The 23,445-nt window shown below is 41.0% G+C and overlaps 2 protein-coding genes across 3 annotated transcripts; one reads left to right on the forward strand and one right to left on the reverse strand.

Annotated features, from left to right (window-relative positions):
• The first annotated feature begins 6,936 nt into the window (after nucleotides 1-6,936).
• On the forward strand, nucleotides 6,937-16,470 carry poc5 (POC5 centriolar protein homolog (Chlamydomonas)). Of its 2 annotated transcripts, none has more exons than XM_049579798.1 (13): nucleotides 6,937-7,056; nucleotides 7,874-7,957; nucleotides 9,004-9,157; nucleotides 9,879-9,986; nucleotides 10,162-10,358; nucleotides 11,574-11,750; nucleotides 11,924-12,028; nucleotides 13,058-13,237; nucleotides 13,434-13,617; nucleotides 14,898-15,031; nucleotides 15,263-15,364; nucleotides 15,532-15,702; nucleotides 15,823-16,470. In XM_049579798.1, exons 2-13 carry the CDS (start codon nucleotides 7,874-7,876, stop codon nucleotides 15,955-15,957), a joined length of 1,731 nt encoding a protein of 576 aa, XP_049435755.1. In that variant the 5' UTR covers nucleotides 6,937-7,056; the 3' UTR covers nucleotides 15,958-16,470. The 2 variants fall into 2 exon arrangements, with proteins under 2 accessions (XP_049435755.1, XP_049435754.1); XM_049579797.1 differs by having other exon boundaries at nucleotides 6,942-7,027; nucleotides 15,823-16,469.
• Nucleotides 16,471-16,485: 15 nt separating this feature from the next.
• Nucleotides 16,486-22,858, reverse strand: ankdd1b (ankyrin repeat and death domain containing 1B). Its single transcript, XM_049579800.1, has 15 exons — nucleotides 22,539-22,858; nucleotides 20,610-20,710; nucleotides 20,379-20,477; nucleotides 20,180-20,278; nucleotides 19,782-19,886; nucleotides 19,583-19,686; nucleotides 19,352-19,448; nucleotides 18,828-18,926; nucleotides 18,570-18,668; nucleotides 18,272-18,370; nucleotides 18,043-18,141; nucleotides 17,682-17,777; nucleotides 17,083-17,284; nucleotides 16,702-16,833; nucleotides 16,486-16,614 (listed from the first exon to the last, which is right to left on the reverse strand). Exons 1-15 carry the CDS (start codon nucleotides 22,711-22,713, stop codon nucleotides 16,559-16,561), a joined length of 1,662 nt encoding a protein of 553 aa, XP_049435757.1. The 5' UTR covers nucleotides 22,714-22,858; the 3' UTR covers nucleotides 16,486-16,558.
• Nucleotides 22,859-23,445: the final 587 nt, after the last annotated feature.

Here is a 23,445-nt window from a genome sequence, read left to right on the forward strand (position 1 = left end):
CAAAAAAATATCTTAAGCCAATCATAAGAAGTAATATCCTAGTTGTTAAATTATATAATGGCAAAGCAAGTATTTCAGCTGACACTGGGTGAGGGTACATCCTGGACAGGCAATTTAGAGTCACCAATTAACCTAGCCTGCATGTTTTTGGATTGTGGGAAGAAACTGGAGTACCGAGAGAAAACCCACGCTGACACTGGGGAGAACATGTGAACTCCCCCACCCTGGATTCAAACCTGGAGCCATCTTGCTTTGAGGCGACAATGCTAATCAAAGCACCACCATGCTGCCTTGAAAACTAATAATCATTGTGTTCCTTACCTTATGATGAGTCCTTTATATCCACACATCAAACAGGTTCTCGTCCACATGAGACCATGTTGCTTCTACAGTAGCTCCGAGGACAAACCAAACTCTGGCGCTGGATAGGGCCATTCGCATTTTCATGTTTTGGTACAGGTCACCCCAGTTCTTCTACCAGGCCCACATGAACACTGCTCAGCCATGCCAGCACATTCTCACTCCGACCTTAGAGTCAACGACATTTAGTCATGGACCTTCCATATCCAGATACGATGATTTCAATAACTTCGGAGTGAGACTGGGTTGGGCATGCAGGCAGTTTTTCCCAGTTGCCACTGGTGACACTGTTGCAAAAAAAAACAACAAAAAAAACCCCAAATCCCCTACGGCCCCAAAATCATTTTCTTACTAGGCCATCATTACAAAAAAAAACCCATCTGTAAAACTGTTGACAGAACACCTCAAACTGCAAACAGTGTCAATTTTGCCTTTTTCCATCATGAATTTTTGATCCATGCAGGTTTTATATTTGTAAAACTTGACGAGCATGAGAAACACTGCTGCGCATACTCAGTGGGCCACATATTGTGGAAGTAAACCTGAAAGCTAAAAACTTTTTTGACATATGTGCTAGGTGTGCAACTCCATTGGCATCCAGTATTATTATAAATCAATGTGCTTTGCAGCACTTTCAGTTACACAGCCTCACCACTAGATGCCACTAAATCATACATACTGGACCTTTAACTCCATACATTTGATGGAGAGAAATAGCTCAGACTTTGGGGTCATATTAAAGCTTGCTTTAAATGAAAAAAACAATTTACATGATACCGAAACTATGCACCTCAATAAATAGAAAAAAATAGTATGAAAAACATAGTCTGTAAACAAGAGACACTGTTGGTGCAGTCACATAGCTTGACTTTATTGTGTAAAAATGATGTAACCCTTGACCATGTCAGTCACTAAGCACTAAATTGCTCACCTTGCATGTCATTTACATCTGGATAAATGGTCTCCAGGAGGGTCAGAGAGTCCAGGTCCTCGTAGTGTGGACAAGGACAGACTATTCAATCAGAGTGGTTTCGCCATAGATCATACATGACTCAACCTGTGGCATCTTCTGAATTCATAAAACCACATTACATTCATTACTCTTATTCAACACAATAAAGGCAGCATAAACATTTGTTTCAGCTGTGGTTCACATTTGTACAGTACATGTACAGTCTTTTGTTTTATTTACACTCCACTGAGTTACATTTTTACATTAAGTTGATTTTCAAATGCAGCTTTCGCACTACAAAACTCTTTCATTCGTTCTTTGCCCAAAAATAATGACCTCAGAGGGAGCACCACTATTGAGGAACACCACACAGAGATTATATAATCCTGTTACAATAATTGCATAACCTAACACAGGCTCTTAGAGATAAGTAGGCTCTTTAGATGAAGTGTGAGACAGTGACTGCCTGTGCGCCTGCTATGTCAGATCCTAACGCCTCTGAAACCTGCGAGTGGTTCCTGGAGAAAGTGAGGGAGGGGGGAGAAAAAGAGATGACGGTCTGATGCAAGCACAGGGACATTCAGCCTTTCAGTATTCACATCATTAAAGCCTGCAAACTGTACCAGCGCTACCAGTGAGACTTGGTCCGCTGCAGAAATGACTACCAGCAAAGCTCTTTGATGTATTGCACCCTGCCCATCTGATTCCTTACTCTCATTTTAGACGAAAATACTAAATCTCAATGGCTCCATGTTAAAATGCATAGCATGTAAGACATGCAGTGAATAGTACAGCCCTGTTGTGCATTTGCTTACTGAGTTTAAACACCGAGACATGGCTTTGACACTGGTCGTGCATCACGTTCACCGCAAAGGCTGCTGAATAGGATTGTAAACGATGCATATAGTGTGCACACAGACATACACGGCACAAAAGCGTGCAAGGGTGCATACACACGCGTAAACAAAGGGAAAGGCATCTATCTTTATCCTCTGAATTTGATGATTCACAGGAGAAGTGACCTCGGGCTTGGGACACTCTTTGCTTTTGATTCAGAGTTGGGAGACAAACCCCCCTCGAGCTACGAGACTCCATTTACTACTGCTGGAGAGCTGAGGAGCACTTAGCTTAATGTACGGGACAGTAGAATGACCCTCACACACACACACACGCGCAGTACACTGCGCATGCCAATGCTTTCTCTCTCTTTTCTTGTAAGACTTCTCTTTGTCACATAAACATGCACAAGACAGAAAAATGCTCTTGAATTTTACTGCTTTTTATATAGTGAAAATACAATAAATAGAATGATATATTTCTCACAGCTTGCAGGTTGGATACTGATATGTACGAAGACTATAACTCCCATATCACAGTACATGCAGCCTGACACTGCTGGTTAGTAATAAGAAAGTGACAGTAGTGGAATAAAGCCCTGCTGGGCGAGCAACTCAGACCCATCTCTGTCCTGCTGGGTGTCCCTCTCATCTTCCCTCTATGAACAATGTGTTTCTCTCTACACACATTGTCTCTTGCTGCATTTTGCTCTTTCCACATAGAATCTCCTTTTTTAATATGTATCATACTGCCCTGAGATCTAAAATGGATGTACCTGCAGTGCCAGCTTTCCTTAAGAAATGACTAGAGAGGTGGAGGTAGAGGGGAACAACTGTCTGCTGCTTATCGTCATCCAGATTATAAGAAACGGATGTGGACACTGATGGTAATTGTTTTTGCCTTGTGGAGATAGAAGCTCAGGCTAACTGATTTAGTCTCCATCTTTCCTCTCCGCCTCCATTGCTCATCTGCGCTCACATGGCTGACCACTACATGCTGGAGTCAGCATTTATCACACTGTATGGATACGGAATAACGGCGTGAATTATGCAGCCTTGTTGTCTCTCACATGGTTGTTAATACTATCTTATCTGAGAGCGAACAATGCGGCCGTGATGTATTTACAAGTGCCGGCAAATTCCAATCATTCTGAAAGCAAAACAAAAGGACACTGGTGTCACTGATAGAGAGATGTGATGGATTAGAGTGGCCCAAGGGGGAAGTCCTGCTCCATCAAAATGTAATGAAAACTAATTTGAAAACAGCAGGCAGCTATGAATAACTCTAAGATGAGTTCTGGCAACATTGTGTTCAGCAAGAGGTCATCATTGTCTCATATGTGAGAAAAATGGGTTGATAACATTACGATTGATGATAGCACATTAGTTGTTGTCTTCAGGAGTTATGGCTGTCTGTAAACACGTCTGACTGGAAATCGATCAAGGGCAGAAACAATTTTACGCCAAGTTTGTAATCTAGTTTCCACAACTGGAATGCAAAAGATGAAATGACACGTACACGAAACAACAGAGCAGGACTTAATAAGTAATGAAAATACAATGTTAAAAAAAGGACTGTGAGAAAAAGTTCCTTAACAAAGTCAACTTGTATAAGCACAGAACATTATTTCCTAATTTCTGTTCTGTCTACCATTGCAAGGTCCTGAATAGTCTAACGTACCTGAGCTAAAATACCAGGGGGAAGAAAGTCAAATGGATTGTGATTATTGTCCTGGAACAGATTGAACAGGCTATGAGAGAAGAATGTGAGCTGAATCCTATTTCAACACACGAGCCCAGGTGCATTTCTTTCGCTGAAAGGAAGGTGAAATTTACAAAAGGGATCTAAAGGAGGGTTTGAGGCAGTGATACTGGCTTTAATCTAACCACTATCAATAGTAGCTTATTACCTGTGTCTGCAACAAAGGGGAAACATTATACAGAGTGGGTACAGAACAGAGGTCTGTCTCCTGTCTGTCTGTATCTTAAACTCAGCACAAAGATACTGTTAATCATTTCATCTATGGATGCACTCATGTAGGTCAAAAGACAGGTGTAATAGCTGATGCAGCCCTTTGATTCTAAGTGATTTGTATTCATTAAAAGAATATGAATTTTATATGCTTGATATATAGTACTGCAATTTAATGTCACTGTATTTAAAACTAAAAATATACAATTAATAGTACGAGCAGTCATGTGCCATATATCACACAATGCTGGGCACTATACCAGCTGTCTATTGTGTATCGTACTATGCTGTCAGTAAGACAGACACATTACCTTCCACAAAGCAAACACAAACCCTACAGTTGTCCATGCTTAACCAGTCCCTGTAATAATGGCGACATAAAAGCAGACAAGCATAGGAAATTTGCAGTTCAACATCAATGGCTTCATGAAAAAGCAGAGAACCTAACAAGCCAAGTTGGAGTGACAAAAAAATCACCTTTAAAGGGAAACTGTGATGAACACATCACCAAAACCTTTCAAAACATGTGAATCATCTGCTCTGAAATGGAAATAAGTAATCTGTGGGAGCCACGGCTTCCTGTCATTCAACAGGAAACCTCCACTCCCCGCAGAGCAGCGAGGATTATCCTCTGTGCCTCACGATTCTGGTTCAAATTCATAGCCTGCGTCAACTGTCAAGACATGTAATAATAAAATATGTGTGCGCTGAGGGGTGTCTGTACCAGGCCTCGCCTGCACTAAGTGATCATTCTGTTTATTTGTAATATATATTTGATGTGAAATGTATCAGATTGAATCCGTCAGGCCTGGGCATGTTGTGATCAGATGATCAGCTGTCAAACACCTGTTTTGGGGGAGATTACTGCACTGTCACCAATGTCACTATGCATTCCTCATTTCCAAAGTCAGCCCGCAGGTCTTACGACAATGCTGACAGGACACCTTCGAACAGTGAAGTACTCTCAGCACTCAGCCAGGTGGCGAGGAGGCTCCAGTCCAACAGTACTGCTTGCAGCTCTGCCACGGCTGAGAGGGACCATATGTCTCCTTTCTGTCCCAGCCCAGGACTGCCAAGCCGTTAGGCCTATCCCACATATGTGTCTTAATACTGCTAAGCACTGGGTCTTCAGGGGGTTGAGACGGTGCTGTCATTCAGTTTGTGAACCATTGTCTCCTCTGTGTTTGCCTAAGTGAACAACAGAGGAATGGCCACAGGGAGGTTCACAGGGTGGTGGTATTCCCCAAGGACTTACACCTTCTTTAGAGAGGTAAGCTCGCTTCCGTGTGACAACTTTAATCAGCTAATCTCTGAGCAGCGTGTCAGGCTAATGATGAAATGTTGTTTAGAAACCATTTGCTCACTGAAAAAACACAACTGCCAACTAAAGATGTGCCTGATGTGATTTGTTTCAAACGTCCTTTATTGTCATTTTCATGGGATTATCAAACCATACACTAACTTACATACATTATGTGTAAACCTGGGATTTTTTTAAGCAGTTTATTTTTAAAGTGTAAGTTGTGAGAGTATCTAACGCTATGTGGTCAGCAGCCAAGTTATTGTGGTCAGGCCACTCTATCAGGAGGCTGACCTCAGGAAATTTTGGGCACTTTTTGGTAGATAACCAAGAAAACCACCTAAAACTCTAAAGACTACCTAAAGTGTTACTTTTAGAACTTGTTATGGTTCTCTGCTATATTTCTATATGGAAAATATGTTGCCAAGTAAAATAATTTAGAAACTTTGGACCTTTAAACACATCGTGAGCCCCTTCCTCTCTCGAATGACATGTTCAGGTAAAATGGTACAGCTGGTAAAATGGGTCAGCCATGTTTGTTTCTTTGTTTCTGAAATGTTTAAATCCATACATCTGCTCAGTCATTAATTAATTAAATCATCAATATAAATGTGGCTATTCATTAAAAAATTGTCCAACTTTTCTGCCATGCTCTCCCTGTTCTGTCCCTTTGCTGCCTGTTCCCTTGGTGCCATATTGTCTACAATGGACATGCATGTGTGTGACAGTTACGGGTAATTCTGGACTATTGTGGCTGACATGGACTCATTGCATCATCTTTATTGTTTTTAAGTAAAAAATTCAATAAATATATGTGGTGGCACACAATAGCACAAGTTATGATTTCATGGCAGCTGATACCATTTATATTTGTTTTCCAGTTTACCTGAGAGAACTCACTCAAAACGTTTTTCCATTATTATCATAAGTCAATAAGTAATTACGATGCAACATCCTAGAACAATTTTTGTTGCTATACTCTTTATTATTCTAGCCGCACTGCTTTTATAACCAAAAACAGAAAATCAACATGCCATATGGCTGTCCTGGCAAGTTCAAGGACCAGCTATTTTTTTTTAACTTTTTGCTCTGCCCATACTAGTAATCTCAAAGCAAAAAAAAAAAAAAAAAAAAAGTTTCATGTGAAGGACATTTGTAGAAACAATGCAATAACATGTTCGGTGACTGGCTCCTAATATTTAAAGACCCCAATGTCCTTCCTCACCAACAAATCCTCCTAATATGACTCATAGAGAATGACAAGTACCATGATACTCACTGGTGCTAATGCTGCTACCGGCTGTTACAATAATTGTAAAGCAAATTAGGTGTGCTGTGAAAATAACAGCCAAAAACTGAAGTGGGTCTTTTTGTTTGTGCTGTAGTGGACACCGCTGGTGAGCTCCGCGTTGTTCCGCTTACTGTAACCACGGAAACATAGCAACCAATCAGAGAACGACTTAGTAAGGCGCTGTGGAAACAGTAGCCAATCAGAGAGTCTGTTGTTTCAGAGTCGGTTGGTTTGAAACGGCAGAGCAAGCGTTTTCTAACTGACGGAATAACTCGGGAAACAGAAGTGTGGCAGACTACATAGAAATAAAAAACAGGTGAATATTTACATCTATTATCAGTGAAGGTACGTTGTCCCATAATTATTATATACTTACGGAGACTGTTAAACAGCGTTGACGTCAAATGCTCCAATGAGTTTGGGGTTTTCAGCCTAAAAGGAAACCTGTTTTTACTGAATGTTAAGTTCACTGCGAACTAACGAATTTTAGATATTCATTTATAGGTTAGCTTGCCAGAGAAGTGACGTAACTCACAGTAAATGTAGAGAAAGTCACACCAGCATATTATCGTAGGCTGATTTAAGCCTCTATAAAGCGTGTTCAGCATGAAGTTACAAGAGAGTTTACATTGCGCCTTACCTTACCAAAGAACCACTGTTAAATATGTTGTAAACTGTAGTTTGCATGTTTTGTGACGTTATTTGAACCGACATGGTTTGTGTTATTTGTTATTTTGACCATTTCTCCATTATAACCTATGATCTTTAACCTGTTAAATCAGGCATGTCCTGTGTATAAATTGTAGCTCCATCATGAACTGTACAAACTACAACAGTTGGTATTAAACTAGCATGTGCAACTGTGTATGCCTGTTGTATGAAATCTGCATTAACATTATCATTTGTCCCCATGAGTTAAAAAACCCCCACACACTTTATGTCAATAGTACTCATTAATTTGGTTTTACACCATGTGACTATACATGTGAGTCTTTGGCTATATGTGGCCTGACATTCAGAGTTGTACTGTAAGTAGTGTGTCCTTCAACTAACACCATTTGTACCATTTGTGCAAGTTTTTCCACACCAGTAACAGTATATATATATTTAACAGTGTGTATATATATATATATATATATATATATTTGTATTTTTTGTCTAGATGTCCTCAGACGAAGAGGAGCTGACCAGTCCTGTTATGCCCAAGGACTCTGATGCTGGCAGCTCTGTTTCCTCTGAGCTTCAGGTGATTAGAGTGAAACACATTCACAATTGGCATTGGCTTCCAGTCTCTTTTAGAATCCATTTTAAAGATCCTTTAATTACATACATGGCTCTCAATGATCTGGCACCAGAGTATATAACTGAGCTTCTCACACTGTACCACTCAAACAGGCCCCTCAGGTCTGTTAGTCTGGGTCTTCTAACTGTTCCAGAGTCCAGGTTAAAGACAAAGGGTGATCGAGCCTTTTCAGTTCTTGCTCCACGGCTGTGGGACAGCCTCCTGCTGAGCATCAGATCAGCTGAATCTCTGCTCGTCTTTAAATCTTGTCTGACACCTTACTTTTACAGATTGATCTTTCTAATAGTTGATAGGCTTATTGTGTGAATGGGAGTGTATATATATATATATATACATGTGTTTAAGTGTGTACGTTGGTGTAGGTGTATGTATATGCTTAGGTTTATTTGTTTTGTATTTTCTGCACCTTGGAAAGCACTTTTGACTTTCAGCTCAAAAAAATGCGCTACAAATAAAGTAATTATTATTTGTACTCTGGGAGCACAGCAACATTGTGTAGCACATCTTCACAGTGACATCAGTGAGGGCAAGCAGCACATGCAATCAGACAAGTTTTAAGCTTACAACCAGTTTCAATCAATAACCCCCTTATTTGCAAGTGAAAACAAAGTTAACACGCCCAAAATTTCTATTAGAGTTGGTCATTCCTTTGTGAAACTAAATGCATGTACACCTATTTTAAGTACATTAAGTCAATTGAGGTTGAAGCTAAAAGTAGCTCTGATAAAATGAGTAGATGTTTGCAACAGAGCTTTGGATACTAACTTAAACATTCGCCAAAGTTTTTACTTCCCAGTAAGCAATTTAGATAATATTGTTAAACTGGGAACTTGTTAAAATACCAGTTTAGCTTGCCCTAATGGACTGACTGAGGCCATGTCAAACAGAATCTTTGCATCCCTGTATTCTGAAATTGATGATGATGGCAGATAGATAAAAAATGTCAATAGACACTTGAGCTCACTTTTTTAATGTTTTTGGATCAACAGGATGAGTATGAGGAGCTCCTCCGCTATGCGGTGGTCGCCCCTAAGCTTGACAGACTCACCAGTGCTCACTTGCACCAACTGAGCACCTCCCATCTGTCTGCAGAGGGTCGGAGTTCCCAGAGAAAAGATGACACAAAATCACTGCGCCCAGCAGGTATCTTTGGTTCCTCTTGTACGCAGGACACATCCATACACACACACACACACACACGCATACATGCACACACACATTTCACTAAGCCTTTTTGACAGAAACACAACTTGAGCCCTTCCAGACACTGCCCCCATCAAATGATCAGCTGTCAACAAGGATTTGGCATCACAGCATGGAAAAAATATGTAGTGTGTGTTTATCAGCCTCATATTTTCAGCTTGTAAACCAGTCTAGTCAAGATGCGTATGATATCAGTCTGTCAGATTGTACCCCCTATCTCTTTCCCCTACGATACCCACATCTTAAACAGTCCATCAGACCCCTACCCCCCAGCTCCAGCTCCAGCTCCAGCTCCAGCTCCAGCAGCAGCTCTCACTGGAGGTTTAGTGCTTTAACTGTCATGGAGTAGTGCACAGGGATGTAGAAAGCAGACGGCCGATTGGTAATGATCTTCTGGCTCTCTGCCCATACTGCTCTTTAGAGTGCAGGCTTTCTCTCCCCCCTGCAGGATTTAATTAAGATATTGACATAAATGCATTCCTGGACGAGGAGCCGTGCTTGTCCTGTTCAGCATTCTTGCCATAACGTTTTTCTGTGCTTAAACTGTCCTTTGTTTTTTGGCTTTTACATTTTACCTTTTTAACTCACTTATTCCTGGTCAAAATTTATTTGAGCAACATTCCCTTTTATTTATGCACCATTGTGCTTTGTCTTCTCTCAGATGCTGCCACTGAAGCTAGAGATGGGAGGCATTCTAGCAGGAGTGTAAGATCATCACAGGTTTCCCCCTTGATTGTTGAGCCCCCCACACACTCAAGAGCCTCTCATGGTAAATTGAATTAAAAATATAAAGGAATAAAATGGTTAGGTCTGATATCTAATTAAATGTTCTTTTCTCTTGATATCAAATGATGTTTGTATTATACAGAGACCACCCAGCTGCAGTGTTGTATCATTTTCAGGTGATACTCTATCTGTTTTTTTTTTTCTTTACCTTACAATAGAGGAGATGCTAGGTCGGGCTTCTAGCAGGGCGTCAGTGGCCTCAAACACTCCCTCAGACAGGTTACAGACGTTGTCTGAGAGGTCTAGGCCAAACAGCCCAAACCCCCCCGAGTCCACTGTGACAGAGATGTTTATCTCGGAGGAGAACATCAGCAAGATGGAGAACATTCTGGACACATGGAGCAACAACCTGAAGGTTAGTCTGCCTCCTTGTGCTGTAGAGCTGTCCTTCCACAGTCAATCAGTGTAATGGCTCTTACTTGCTGCCTGCTTGAGAGCTGACCATAGATAATGTTGGATGGCTATATATAGGGCTCTGACATAGCTGAATGATAATGATAATAATAGCAGCAGTGTGTTTCAGCAGTTTATGGCAAAATAGGTGCAAAATTACAGGTTTATTCCTGATAAACTGAAATGGGAATGTGAAAGAGTTTTGCACAAGTGGTACAGTCTGTGGAAAAATGTTGACAGAGCATTAATTGAGTTTGTTTAGTGTTACTGTGTGTCATTTACTATTCCTTAAAAATACTGCATGGTGAAAAATGCTTAAAAACAACTACCTTTTAGTTCATGTTTATGTCACATACACAATTAGATTATATATAATGATAAAGAATGCATATGGTACACATATATGCAACTGAAAGCTGCATATTGACATGTTCCATACTCCATGCAGTGAGACAGACTGCAATGGATTAAATGGAAGAAATACCATGGACTGTGTGCATAAGCGATGGTGAGGAAGAGGTCAGAGATTATAAAGGACTTGTAAAGTGTTGGAGTCCCAGGAAGGCTTATTGAATAGAATGACAGCTCTGCTTTTCATGGTACCACTGACCTTTTAATTGTGTCTCCCAGTGGGATGATTTTGGAGGAGGTGAGTGCCTTGACGTGGGTGTCCTTCCTGCCCTTTTCCTCTAATGTTGTACAGCTCATTCATGGAGGGCAGATGACAACCAATCACCTGCTAAGCGGTGCTGATAGAAAGAGTTTGACCTGAGGAAAGGCCCTGGACTGTAGTGGAGGAAGTTGAGACTCTTTCAGTTCTCTCAGCTGGTGAAATTGGTTGCCTGTGAGCCTCTGTTGTCATGGAAAGAAAATCTGTTGTTTTACCTTCCAAATAAGCCAAATATGTTCACATTTGTGGGTGTTGGTTATGTTTGACTCTGTAGAAATTTAGCTATGGACACAAATAAACCTTAAATTACTTTTAAAGACAAATTTAAACCATACTTCTACATTAGGGTGTTGTGACGGCTGAATGTGGTGCCCTGTTCTTGACCGCTGGAAGGTTTTGGCACACCCTTTCATTTAATTTTAAAATCTACTGAAGACATATGTCCATATTTACTAAAGCAGTGTAATGAACACATTGTGACTGTCCCACCCTCTATTCCCTAATTAGTCAAATGTGCTGACGGAGCTCAGGAAGTGGAAGCTGGCCTTCATGGAGCAACACAAGCTGCAGATGAGGAAAGAGAGGGAGAGGCATGAAGCCCGGACAGCTGGCCTGAGGTCAGAGATAGACAGCCTGAAGGAGCTGCTACACACCTACGAGACTTCCAACCAGAGAAAAGATGAGGTGACTGCATGTGTGTTTATTTGCTGTCTCCTGTATTTAATGTGCTGTTTTTTTCGGTGAAGGATTAAGTACCAGACTGATTTTTTTTCTCACTTTCACATTCTGTCTCTCATTATTTTTTACATTTAGAACTTGAAACTGACAAGCTGATTGTGTCATGTGTCCTCCCTCAGGTAATCGTGAACTTGAGCCAGGTGGTGGACAGACACAAAGAAAAGCAGGAAAAAATGAGGGCCTTCACCCACTGGAGACTCAAGCACACTGAGGCCAAAGAGGAGGTACACTGACGACATTGTGGTGCTTCCCACAGGCTAGAAACTATTTACAGCAGGGGTTGGTGTCTTCACAGGCTCTTGTATGAATTGGCTAAATTTCATGGGCCTTTGAATGCAAGGAGCGTATTTACATGATGTCTTACACAGCATCAGTGTTTGTTGTTTCTCTTCCTTATGGTTTAAAGCTTTCAACTCACACATCTTGCATAACCCACATGTGTCTCTCCTGTGTCCTTTTACTTTAAGAAAATGCACAGAAATGGTTACTAGTTTAGTTAACAGAATGCAATAAGTGTTGTAGTTTTTAAATTTGATATTTTATGAACTGTGTAGATAACTTTAAAGATGACTTAACCTGGCTCAGACAAAATAAACCTACTGCATGAACGTGATACAAAAAGTAAAGGCAGGATAAAATATTTGTTTCGGTGAGGCTAATCTGTTTGGGTGAGCTGCACAGATAAATCCGCTGTATGGGAAACACTTACTGCATATGATAATGGGATTGATCTGCAGTGATTGTCTGTATATCGTACATGTATATTATACTCTTCAAATGGATGAAAAGTTACTGGTAGTGGAAGTATCTTAACATTGGTAGCTTACTGTCAGTGCAGTTTAATGGTTTATGCAAATGATCACTCTTTGCATGAGTTACCGACCCATACATCACTGTGTCACTGCACACTGAACATGCGTATGCCACATTTTTGCACAAATATCCCCTCTTACAAAAATTTACATATGCAAATTTTGTCAGTGCACTGATGAACAATCTGTTCCTTTTCATACCAAACTACTAATCAAACAAGTGCATGAGATAAAGTGGAAATATTTTAAAAAGAGGGGAAGTGACATTTACGGGAATAAAGCTGTTTATGCCATTAATATAGTGCATGACTCATATTTTTGTCGAAACCATGACAGAAAGTGCACCACGAGAAAAAATGTACTGCACCTGCACACGAATGAATTATGGGTGTAATTATTTCCCCGTGTGAATATTTTCATGGTCTTGTGGCTCCCCGCTAGGCTCATGCCACTCAGGTGGCGCGGCAGCACTACAATTTGCAGCTCAAGAAGAAGGTGTGGTTAGGCTGGCAGTCTCTGATCCAGAAACACTGGAAGGTCAAGGTGGAGCGGGCTTGCCGTGCGAGGGCTGAGGAGGTCTGCACCCACCTGTCTGCAGAGTATGAGGCCAAGCTGGCAGAGGTAAATAAGCAACTGAGCGACCTGCATATGAAACAGTGTATGTGTGGTGATGCTGCGTTGTTGACCATAGAAAGATGCATTATATATTTACAGAGCTGAGTCATGTAAAGCCGACCCAAAGCACCACTGTTTTTGTCAGTATTATTAATCTGATAAATGACTGATTCTTTATATCATCTGCCACCTGACTCCACAGCACTGTGAGGCTTTAGAGAAGGCCCAGGCAGAGATTCACAGACTGCGACTGGAGCGAGAGCGCTATGAAGAATCAATGAAGAAAGCCTTCATGAGGGGCGTGTGTGCTCTCAACATGGAGGCTCTCGGCATGTTCCACACCACAGAGGGACGGTCGGAGCAACCTCAAGTACATGATCAGCATGGTCTGTAACAGAATGACTATACAAACCTATTTATAGAGAAAAAAAACAACTAGCACATTAAAACTTGCCCTAAAAACTCACAGCACCGTTATCAGCACACAGTCCTATTGATACCAGCAAGGATAGATCTGTGGTTTCATGCTGTTAAACACCAACATTCACACCCTGACATCAGCATCAAAAGTTAGGATCCAGCAACAGCTCTATTCTGCTGTTCTTTGCTCTATTTTTGGTGAGCACATGGCTGTTGAAGCTGGATCTCACTCTTTAGCTTGTGCAAATGAACTCTAGCATGATCTTCTGTTCAACCATCTGCTTTCAGGTTTAATGAGTCTTGCAACTTGAAATGTGTTTTATTATATGACTGTCAAACTGGGCTGTGAAGAGAATATGGCTCTCTTACCCTTACTCATACTCATTTTTGCCTCCCAGACTATCAAAATAAATTAATGTAAAGTGATATTTAGCCTTTTTGAGTACACATACTTGATATGAGTTATGCATTATTAATGATCAGTCACCCTTTTAATTTGCCCAAAGCAGGGGTGTGTAGCTGACATTGGTTTATTTGTCAAATACATAATTCAGTTTAAAAATTATACTCTTAATGTATCTTCAAACAAGCAAGAGACAATAAAGGTATTTACATTCCAGGTCAAACTTCTGTATGCGACATTTAAAGCATTAATGTTGCAGCAAACTGTTTGGCTATGTAAAGATATATTAGAGTAATGGTGTCCTGAGCAGAGAATGAAGTCACACTACCTCTGTGTGTTGTAATCCAAATTTGTGTATGATTTGTCGTGGTAAGTGGGTTCGGCTGCACGTACATGTGAGTCCCTGTGAGTGTAACTGGCTAGGTAATCGTCGCCACTCTGCTCTGCGCTTTTACGAAAGTTACCTCTGATTTCAGGACCAAATCATCACAGGAGCGTAGCACCGTTAGCTGCTAGCTGCCAGCTCCGCCACCTCCATGTTAAGCCCATGCGCAGACAACTCATTCACTCTGAATTTCACATGGAGCCCCTTTAAACACATGCAACATTGCTTATTTTTACTCATAAGTACAGAGAGCTAAAAAAGGAAACATATTAGATGGGTAGGCATTTTATTCACAGGAAGATTTCCAAATCAGCTGATCAAAAACAGAACATTTTTAAATTCCAGTCCAACATTCAGCACTGAAATTAGTGATTTTTGTAACTATAACAAACTTGTATGAAGAATATATATTGTGCCACTGTCTGACTCAAATTGATGTATGTTTTTTCTTTGTGTAGATATTCTTCCTCCCCAGGAAGAACCTGTCTCTGCTTCATTGGCTCATCTTCAGCCATATCCCATCTCTTCAGCACGGTTCAGCCCAGTACACTTTGACCGCCCGGAAGCTTTCCACAGCGAAGTAGAGGATATGGTGAGACCGAGGATTTCTAATGAAACCATACATTTTTGCACGCCATGGCTCTTCTCTGCTGTAGTACAGCTCCTTCACGAATAGCTCATTGAATTAATCAACCCATCAGTCTTTCATATAAAAAGAATCAAAATTTTATTTATTGTTACTGTGCATCACTACAATGTCTGGCTTCACACTCAGAAGTATTTATATTTCTGCTCCTGTTCCCCTTGATTCCCTTTTCCTCAGATGGGCTCTGGTGCCCCCGTGTCCAGGACAGAAGTGATCCCTCCCACCACAGTGGTACACAGCTCCCTCTCACATGGGGGCACTGCAAGCTCCCACAAACAGGTTAGCATTAGACATATCAGTCTACTGACTCTGGTACAGGCCATTACAAATAATGACAATGTCCACATTCACAACAGTCTTTGCATCATTGCAGTGACTCTGATTGACTCCAGTCTCCACCACTGTAGTCACATTTATTCATGATGTCATAATATTTGTCGCTTCAGGTGAGCGGTCGTGTCATCACAGCCGGTCAACAAAAACCCTCAAAGACTGTAACTGCTCGTATCACTGCACGTAGTGACATTGGCAAGACTGCACGCAGCAACCTCCAGGTGATGGGTGTGGCTCCGCCCATGAGCTCTGTGATAGTTGAACGCCATCATCCTGTTACACAGGTATGGGAGACCGTACATCACTACTGTTTTAATATCTATGTGCTATTATGTGTATAGCTTTTAGTCACATGAAGCTAACTAACAATGAGCATTTCTTTTGTTTCTGTTTCATTCCTTCAGCTCACCATCGGTCAAGCTACGGCTTCTAAGTTCCCTCGCTCCTCACAACAGGGCCAAAGCTCCAGCGGAGGCAGAAGCACGTCCAGAACACACACCAGCACGTGCCATGTACACTCTATCAAAGTAGTTGACTGACCACACACGCATATCTCACAAAAAGTGTTGCTCACCTTGTCTAGATTTAAAATGTAACACATCCTATGCAACAATCTTAGCAATAGTTCTCTTGGCGTTAGTTTAAAGTCCATTTTATTTTGATATCTTGGCTTGAACTTGCCCTTGCTCTCTGCAATTGAAGTGAAGATTGTATTTTTCCAGCTTTCTTTCATGAATGTGCACGATTTCTTGAGCAATCAGATTTCTCTCAGGAAAGCGCTACACAGATACAGGTGTGTAGAACTGCACATGTAAATGTTTTTAATTATTACCAGCTGGACAGAGTTTTGAATTGCAAAACAGACATGTATTTCTATGAGAAAGTTTTGCTTTAAATTATGCACAGGTGAGACTGTACTGTAATGTTTTAGTCGCATTTTTTGAATAATTTATTTTGATGATGTTTCCTATTGAGACTGACCGCCCAGCACCACAGGTTGTTTACGAAACCAAAGCCATATGTAAATGATCTGACGCACAATTTTATTTCTAAAATAAATTATTTTGCTGCTGACGTCCTGTACAGAGCAGTAATTGGAGATGAAGCTGTTGTCAGTCCAAAATGTTGCGGTGTCTATACTCATGAAATGCTGCAGCCCTTACTGCTGGAACTTTCTGCCTCCATCCGAAGCTTATCTGTAACATAAATTCAAATTTTCTCCAATGTAATTTTGGCACGTATCTCCATTTTTTTTCTTTTGAAAAGATGTTAACTGAGTGTACCTGCAGCTTTCCTGTTCCCTGTGACGATGAGGCCCTGGAAGAGTTCTTTAGAAGGGCTCCTCTGAGCCAACTCCTCCCCGTGAAGCCAGATCAGCAGCATCCTGTTCCCATGCTCTTGATAGCTGTGCTGACCTGTGGACAAACACACACACACACACACACACACTTTACAGCCAGGAAAACAATTTGACTAGTACAAACAAGCTAAAGATTGCTCCTGTGCATTGGAAGACAAGATAGAAAAATTAATTGCCAAATTTCCCTCATGAATTCAGGGTTTTAAACTTGTAACATCTTGGTTTAAAGAAGCGTATTTATACTATTTCAGAGAGTTGCCAAATTCACAGTCAAAGCCTGTCCAGATAGTGTGAGTCGTGGCACCTGTCCACTGCTCTTCAATGGCTGACACTTGCTCCTGAGTGAAGTCCCAGTGCTCTGCCAGTCTTTTCCATCCTCCTGGTTTCAGGAGTTCGTACGCCAGGCGCCAGGCCGTCGACCGGAGCTGCCGGGTCTCATAGCGGTGGTCGAGTTTAAACGTGAGGGGATACTCGCTGTGAACGCTCTCATCAAGCTCCGGGTTGGCCTGAAAGGGCAATTAAATTATGTCAGCAGACTGATAAAGGCCACAAGCCACAGAGAGTGCAGGGGGCATATGAAGAGATTATTGGAAACACACTCGCACACATGATTAGCAATATAAATGCCAGAGTTAAACATTTTTCAAATCAAGAGCGAAAAAGGAAGTGGGCATATCCTTAATTAAATTAATGGTAAATTGGATGTCAAATGCTTCTGGGTTGTGAGTCATATTTTACCATAGATGCTTTAATAGTATTAGAGGGGATTCAGCTAATCTAGATTGTGATGTTAGGAAATGAATCATTTGTGATGAATGTAGTTATTGATTTTTAAGGCCTCGAGAATGGATTGTGGCGCACATGAAAACAGTAAAAGTTACAATTTTAATTTCACTCTCTCACCTGCCTCCAGGCGTAGTATCTCTCTGCTTTGATGATCATGTCCACAATAATCACCTCGTCTGCTCTGACTGCCACACCCAGAGCTGTCTTACCCTGCTACTCAGAATCCAACAAGTGCAACAAAACACACAAACTTTTAACCCAACTGTAATGTGTCAGGAGTAGAATGTGATTTTTCTTAGTTTTAATATATTGTTCTGCAGTTATAGCTTAAATTAACCATTTTTCCCCCACCTGGCTGACCTAACTATCAGATTTCGGCCTCAATTAAATCCTGGAAAAGGTATGCACATGCACTTTACATATTTGTCAATTACACTACACAATGTTAGCTCTAAAAATTGTCATTGAGAATTCTTACCCGATCCTGGAGTGACAGATCCAGGCCAGCTTTAAGAAGCATTTCTACGACTTCTATTCTGGCCAGCTCTGCAGCAAGATGCATCACAGTCTGGGACCTCTAACAGTTTATGGTACAGGACAGGACAGAGACAACACAATTCGGTAAATATTTTCTCTATTTATTTATAATTTTTTTGTCATATATACAGTTTGGCTGACATTTTACTGTGTTACCAGGGTGATCATACCTTATCTGTGACATTAACGTTGCAGCCAGCCGTCAGTAGAGAATGGATGACAGGGATGTGACTGTTCCTTACTGCCAGGTGGATCGGAGCCTCTAGGTTCTGAGAGTAAAAACACCCTGTTACACTACATGAGCCCCAAAAATGAACTGTTTGCTCAAGGGAAAGTGTGTAAAACTACAGTAATATGCATCCAGGGCCAGCATAGTTGGTGTGTGTGTGTGTGTGTGTGAGTGATGTGTGTTACTAAAAAACTTTACTGAGAGAGTGTACTGCTGCCACCTAGCTTGTGTTTGCTCACCTCATTCTGAAAGTCCGTGTGGGCCTTGTAATATAAGAGCAGTTGGACAAGAGACGTGTCTCCTTTTTCCGAAACTGGATGGAGAGCACTGCATTGTGCCTACAAGAAAGGGAGGAGAGGGAGGTTTAGCTGTTGGCCTTCTACCAGTCCTGAAAAACATAATATTTTATATTTATCACATAAACTTTGATGCTAACTACAGGATTAACCAAAGTAAAATATTTTACAGTGGTGCATTAACAACAGTGCACCAGGTACCGTGGTAAGGATGTTGGGGTCACAGCCAGCCTCCAGCAACGCCAGGACACATTCTTCCTGGCCGTTGTCTGCAGCCTGGTACAGAGCTGTCTCCCCGTCCTGCAACACAGAAAACCATCAGAAAGTATTGTAGTTGTTCCAGATAACCATGACAGAAACACAAAATGTTGTGCTTACGATACTATGCACATAAATGTAACTATTTTTTTTAGGTCTCAACTAGAATCAGAAATCAACCAACTATAGATAAGAGGAAAAATACATAATTTTGATTTAGGGGTGAACTGTCCCTTTAATAGCCAAAAAATAATTTGATTTTGGTTCAGGTTGAATTTTGTAATAAGTGTTTTTAACATTTTAAAGCCAGAACCCAGTTAGTCTTGTTATATGATGATAACCAGTCCGTGTTCAATACATCTTAATTAATCCAAAGTGGAGCCACCATCCAGCAGTGGATTAGCCACTGAGCACACACTGTCACAAACCAAACGGTGATAGAGAGGATGTTTACACTGATTGTCTACCATATTGACTTCATCCCGAGTATCAAAGCTCTGCAGCAGCAATTGGACGGCGTCCAAGTGGCCGTTCCTGGCAGCTAAGTGCAGGGGCGTGTCCCCGCTCTGGCAGAAGGGAGGGAGGGGAAACAACTGGCATCAAAGAGTGTTGAGCTTTCTCGCAGGTGTGACACACAAATGTGCACTCACACACATAAATATAACACAAGCCGCATAAATAAACAAGTCCACACACACACCTTGTTGGGCTTCATGGTAACCATGTTGTATTGCTCAATCAGCATGTCCATCATTTCAACACACCCATGCTCTGCTGCCAGTGCAAACGGTCGGTGTCCTGACTGAAATATATGAATCAAGGTGCAAACATTACTTGCATGTACTTTGGTCGTCTTAAATATCTTGACCAAGAAGTTATTCAGTGTCAAGTAGATACCTGGTCGTCTTTGTCTAGTTCTTTCATCTGCAGGTCATTGATGATATACTCTAAAATCTCAGTGTGGTTGTTGATGGCAGCACAGTGCATGATGTTCAGCCCTTCCTGAGGTGGGAAAACAGTGAGTTTATGTTTAATCGAGTAGTGTGCAGTAGAGGGAATGTAACTGGAAACAAAAAGATATATGACAAAAGGAACAAGAGCATCTGCACTGAGGTTTGTGATGAGATATGCATACAAATGTTAGGTTCAATATCCAGGATAACATAAAAGATTTTAAGGAGGAGCATTTCTTTTAAAAGTGCTGCACAAAAAAGACAACATGCCCATTTCCTGAATATTTCTCCTCTGTCAGTGAGAGAGAAAACAGCAGAACAAAAGTCTCTCGGCTTCTTTACCTCGTTCTCGACCTTCTGTTCAGCCCCAGCCTGCACTAACAATTTCAGGATCTCCAAACTGCCAAACCAGGCAGCCAAATGAATGGGTGCCACGCCGTACTGTCAGATGCAGAGCACAAAATGGTAAGTTGTGGTTATTACATAAGCTATACTGTCACTGGCACAAGTCTTCAGATGTAGACATTTAAAACCCTCTCACCCTGTCCTTTTGGTCCACCTTGACCCTCCGCTGCAGAAGAAGCTGCACAGCTTCTTTGTTTCTGCCAGCGACTGCGTAGTGAAGGGCAGTCCTGCTATCCTGAGGTAAACAGTTTCAGCAGTTTATTATCTATTGAATATAAGTTTATACAAAGTCCCACAAAAATCTGTGTGTGGAATTATAAAACACAAAACACTGAGATGCAGATAAAGGGTTTGTCTCTGGACCCACCACATTCTTCGCGTTGGCGTTTAGCCCTCTTGCAAGACTCCTCATGGCCTCCACATCGTTTCTCTTAGCTGCCTCCATGAACTCCTTCTCTGCATTAAGCACTGCACAGCAAAGCAGACAGGAAGGTTACGTCTTTTTACATATACACTCCAGATTACCTTACAGCATGTACAAAGTTTAGGGGGAGACTCTACAGGTGAAAACAGTTCTAAAATATGTCGCCTTTCAGACTAGTGGAAAGAAAACATCCAAAATATACATTTGGGTGTTTATTTTGTTTAGATTTCCACTCTGGAAATATACACAAAAGCCCATATTTAATTATATAATGCTTCATTTGTACATTGATGCATAATATTTTAGAAAACTTGTAATAAGTAATCAACAGGGGAAGTTCCACGGTCATATCATTCATTCATCTTCTAACCGCTTCATCCTCTTGAGGGTCGCGGGGGGGCTGGAGCCTATCCCAGCTGACGTCGGGCGAGAGGCAGGGTACAGCCTGGACAGGTCGCCAGACTATCACAGGGCTGACACATAGAGACAGACAACCATTCACGCTCACATTCACACCTATGGACAATTTAGAGTTACCAATTCACCTAGTCCCCCAATCTGCATGTCTTTGGACTGTGGGAGGAAGCCGGAGTGCCCGGAGAGAACCCACGCTGACACGGGGAGAACATGCAAACTCCGCACAGAAGGGCTCCCACGCCTGGGATCGAACCGGCAACCCTCTTGCTGAGAGTGCTAACCACCACACCACCGTGCCGCCCACGGTCATATCAATTACTCATTTTTTTTTTACCCTATTCACCTGTAGTGTCTTATTTATGGTTTAAAAATGTACAGAATTCTACAATATATATCTTTAAATGCCAGTTTCTCAAAATAAACTCATATTCACCAGATTTTTCAGTTGTATTCCTATCTATTGCCTATTCTGAAGGTTTTTACAGATTTTATTTTATTTTGTATTTTGATTGTTTATGGCTGTTTACAGTATTTACAGGTTTAAAGAGATTTCCAAAATTCACTCTGTAAAAACCTCTGACTGTAATATGACAACCAAGTGGAAAAGAACGGTGACACCAGTGCACCCACACACACCTACACATACCTCAGCTAAGTAGCCAGCCCTCAGCATCTGCACACACACACACACCTCATACTACAACAGCTGAATATTTATTTATTTATTTCATTTTTTGCATTACTCCCTTTTCATCACATATGAATTACTTATTTTTCAATATGTACATGTATTGTTATAATTTGTATTATTTCTTTATCCTTATTTGGTCTGCTATGATCTTAACATTTACACCCAGTCAAACTCTGTATGTCACCCATTTTCTTTTCCTGCCCTTGTGTTTATACACTGCGTTTGTTTTCTTGTTTGTTTTGTACCTGTAAAGTGGCCACTGTGCTCATTTTTGCACCACAAAAAAAAAAAAAAAAAAGTGAAAAAAGAATTCTGAACCTGGCTTTACCCAGAATTGCTGTACTGGAAATCTATGCAATTCTGTACCCATTTAATTAGATACTGTGTCATTTTCATATTTAAACATAACATTTCAGAAAACCTGTGATACAAAAAAAAAGTATCTTAATGTCAGTAATGGTGATATGTGTTTGCTAAAAATGTTACTCTATCTACCTATAGTGGATACACAACCAGATCAGGTGGAAGGAATTTACAATGAGATCACCTTGGTTTCAGCCCTCTGCAAATATAATGTGTCTCATGTAAAGAAGTGAGGCATACAGTCAGTACACCACAATAAATAACTAATAATTAACTCCAGCTTCCATGAGAGAAACTGTCTATACAATTTTGCTCCACAATCTCATGTTTATATTCTGTAAAGCCAAAGTATGTTTAATTATTTTCCACCATTTCTCATTTTGTTGTACTTGCACACTCACCCATTTCTTTGTTGTCGAAGCTGTCGTCTGTGTCTTTGTCGGAGTTCTTGTTCAGTATGAACTCAGCAAACCCACTCACAGTCTCCATTCTCATCCACTTTCGAGGGTCCAAATTCTCCCTTTTAGGACGATGCTTCCTGATCATCTCCCTCAGTGCCAAAGCTCTTCTCTCCATTTAAATTACCTGTGTGTGTGACTAAGGCGGGTTTAGTCTAATTTAATAAACAGTCCAATGTATGTGCTGAAACCTGACTAAATACCTGAAGAACAGAGCCAATGGAAGATGAGAAAACCTTGTTTTACCAAGTTTCATGGAGCTCCTGTCCTCAAATAGTCAATAGCACGCCTTGAAGTGGAAGCATACTCCTGCTATTTTCTTAATGCTAGAGGGCTGATCCTTGTTTACTTTACCAGCTCACACCCTTTAGACACTGCTGATAACAGAATATTTAACATGTCACACTTCACTTGTGTTGCATGACTAGTATGTGGAACGACTACAGCTTCATCCGTATCAAGCATCGAATGACATAAAAGTGTTATAGCAAGTGTTTCATAACTTTAATTCCAGTGAACACATTCAACATTTACAAAAGATTAACCTAATTCTCTAATAGCGGTTTAACTTGTTTGTCCAGGGAAGTTTGACAAGTTACACATATTCTTAAGGAGCAATCGTTCATTCACACAACCTGAGGCAACACAGTCCTTTGTTGCTCTGGGATGCATCTGGGATCTTTTCAGGACTAAAACTAACAACGCTTAAGTCATGAACTTACTTTAAACTAGCCCAGTTCTGTGCATTTCTTCAGTAAGCCCACCCACCTATTGGCTTGTGTTTTTTTTTTTTTTTTTTTGGAGCTAGAGGTAACCGTATCAACACAATTCTTACTCTGACGTCGTCATA

Source organism: Epinephelus fuscoguttatus, linkage group LG6 (assembly GCF_011397635.1).
Source record: "Epinephelus fuscoguttatus linkage group LG6, E.fuscoguttatus.final_Chr_v1".
NCBI classification, from domain to species: domain Eukaryota; kingdom Metazoa; phylum Chordata; class Actinopteri; order Perciformes; family Serranidae; genus Epinephelus; species Epinephelus fuscoguttatus.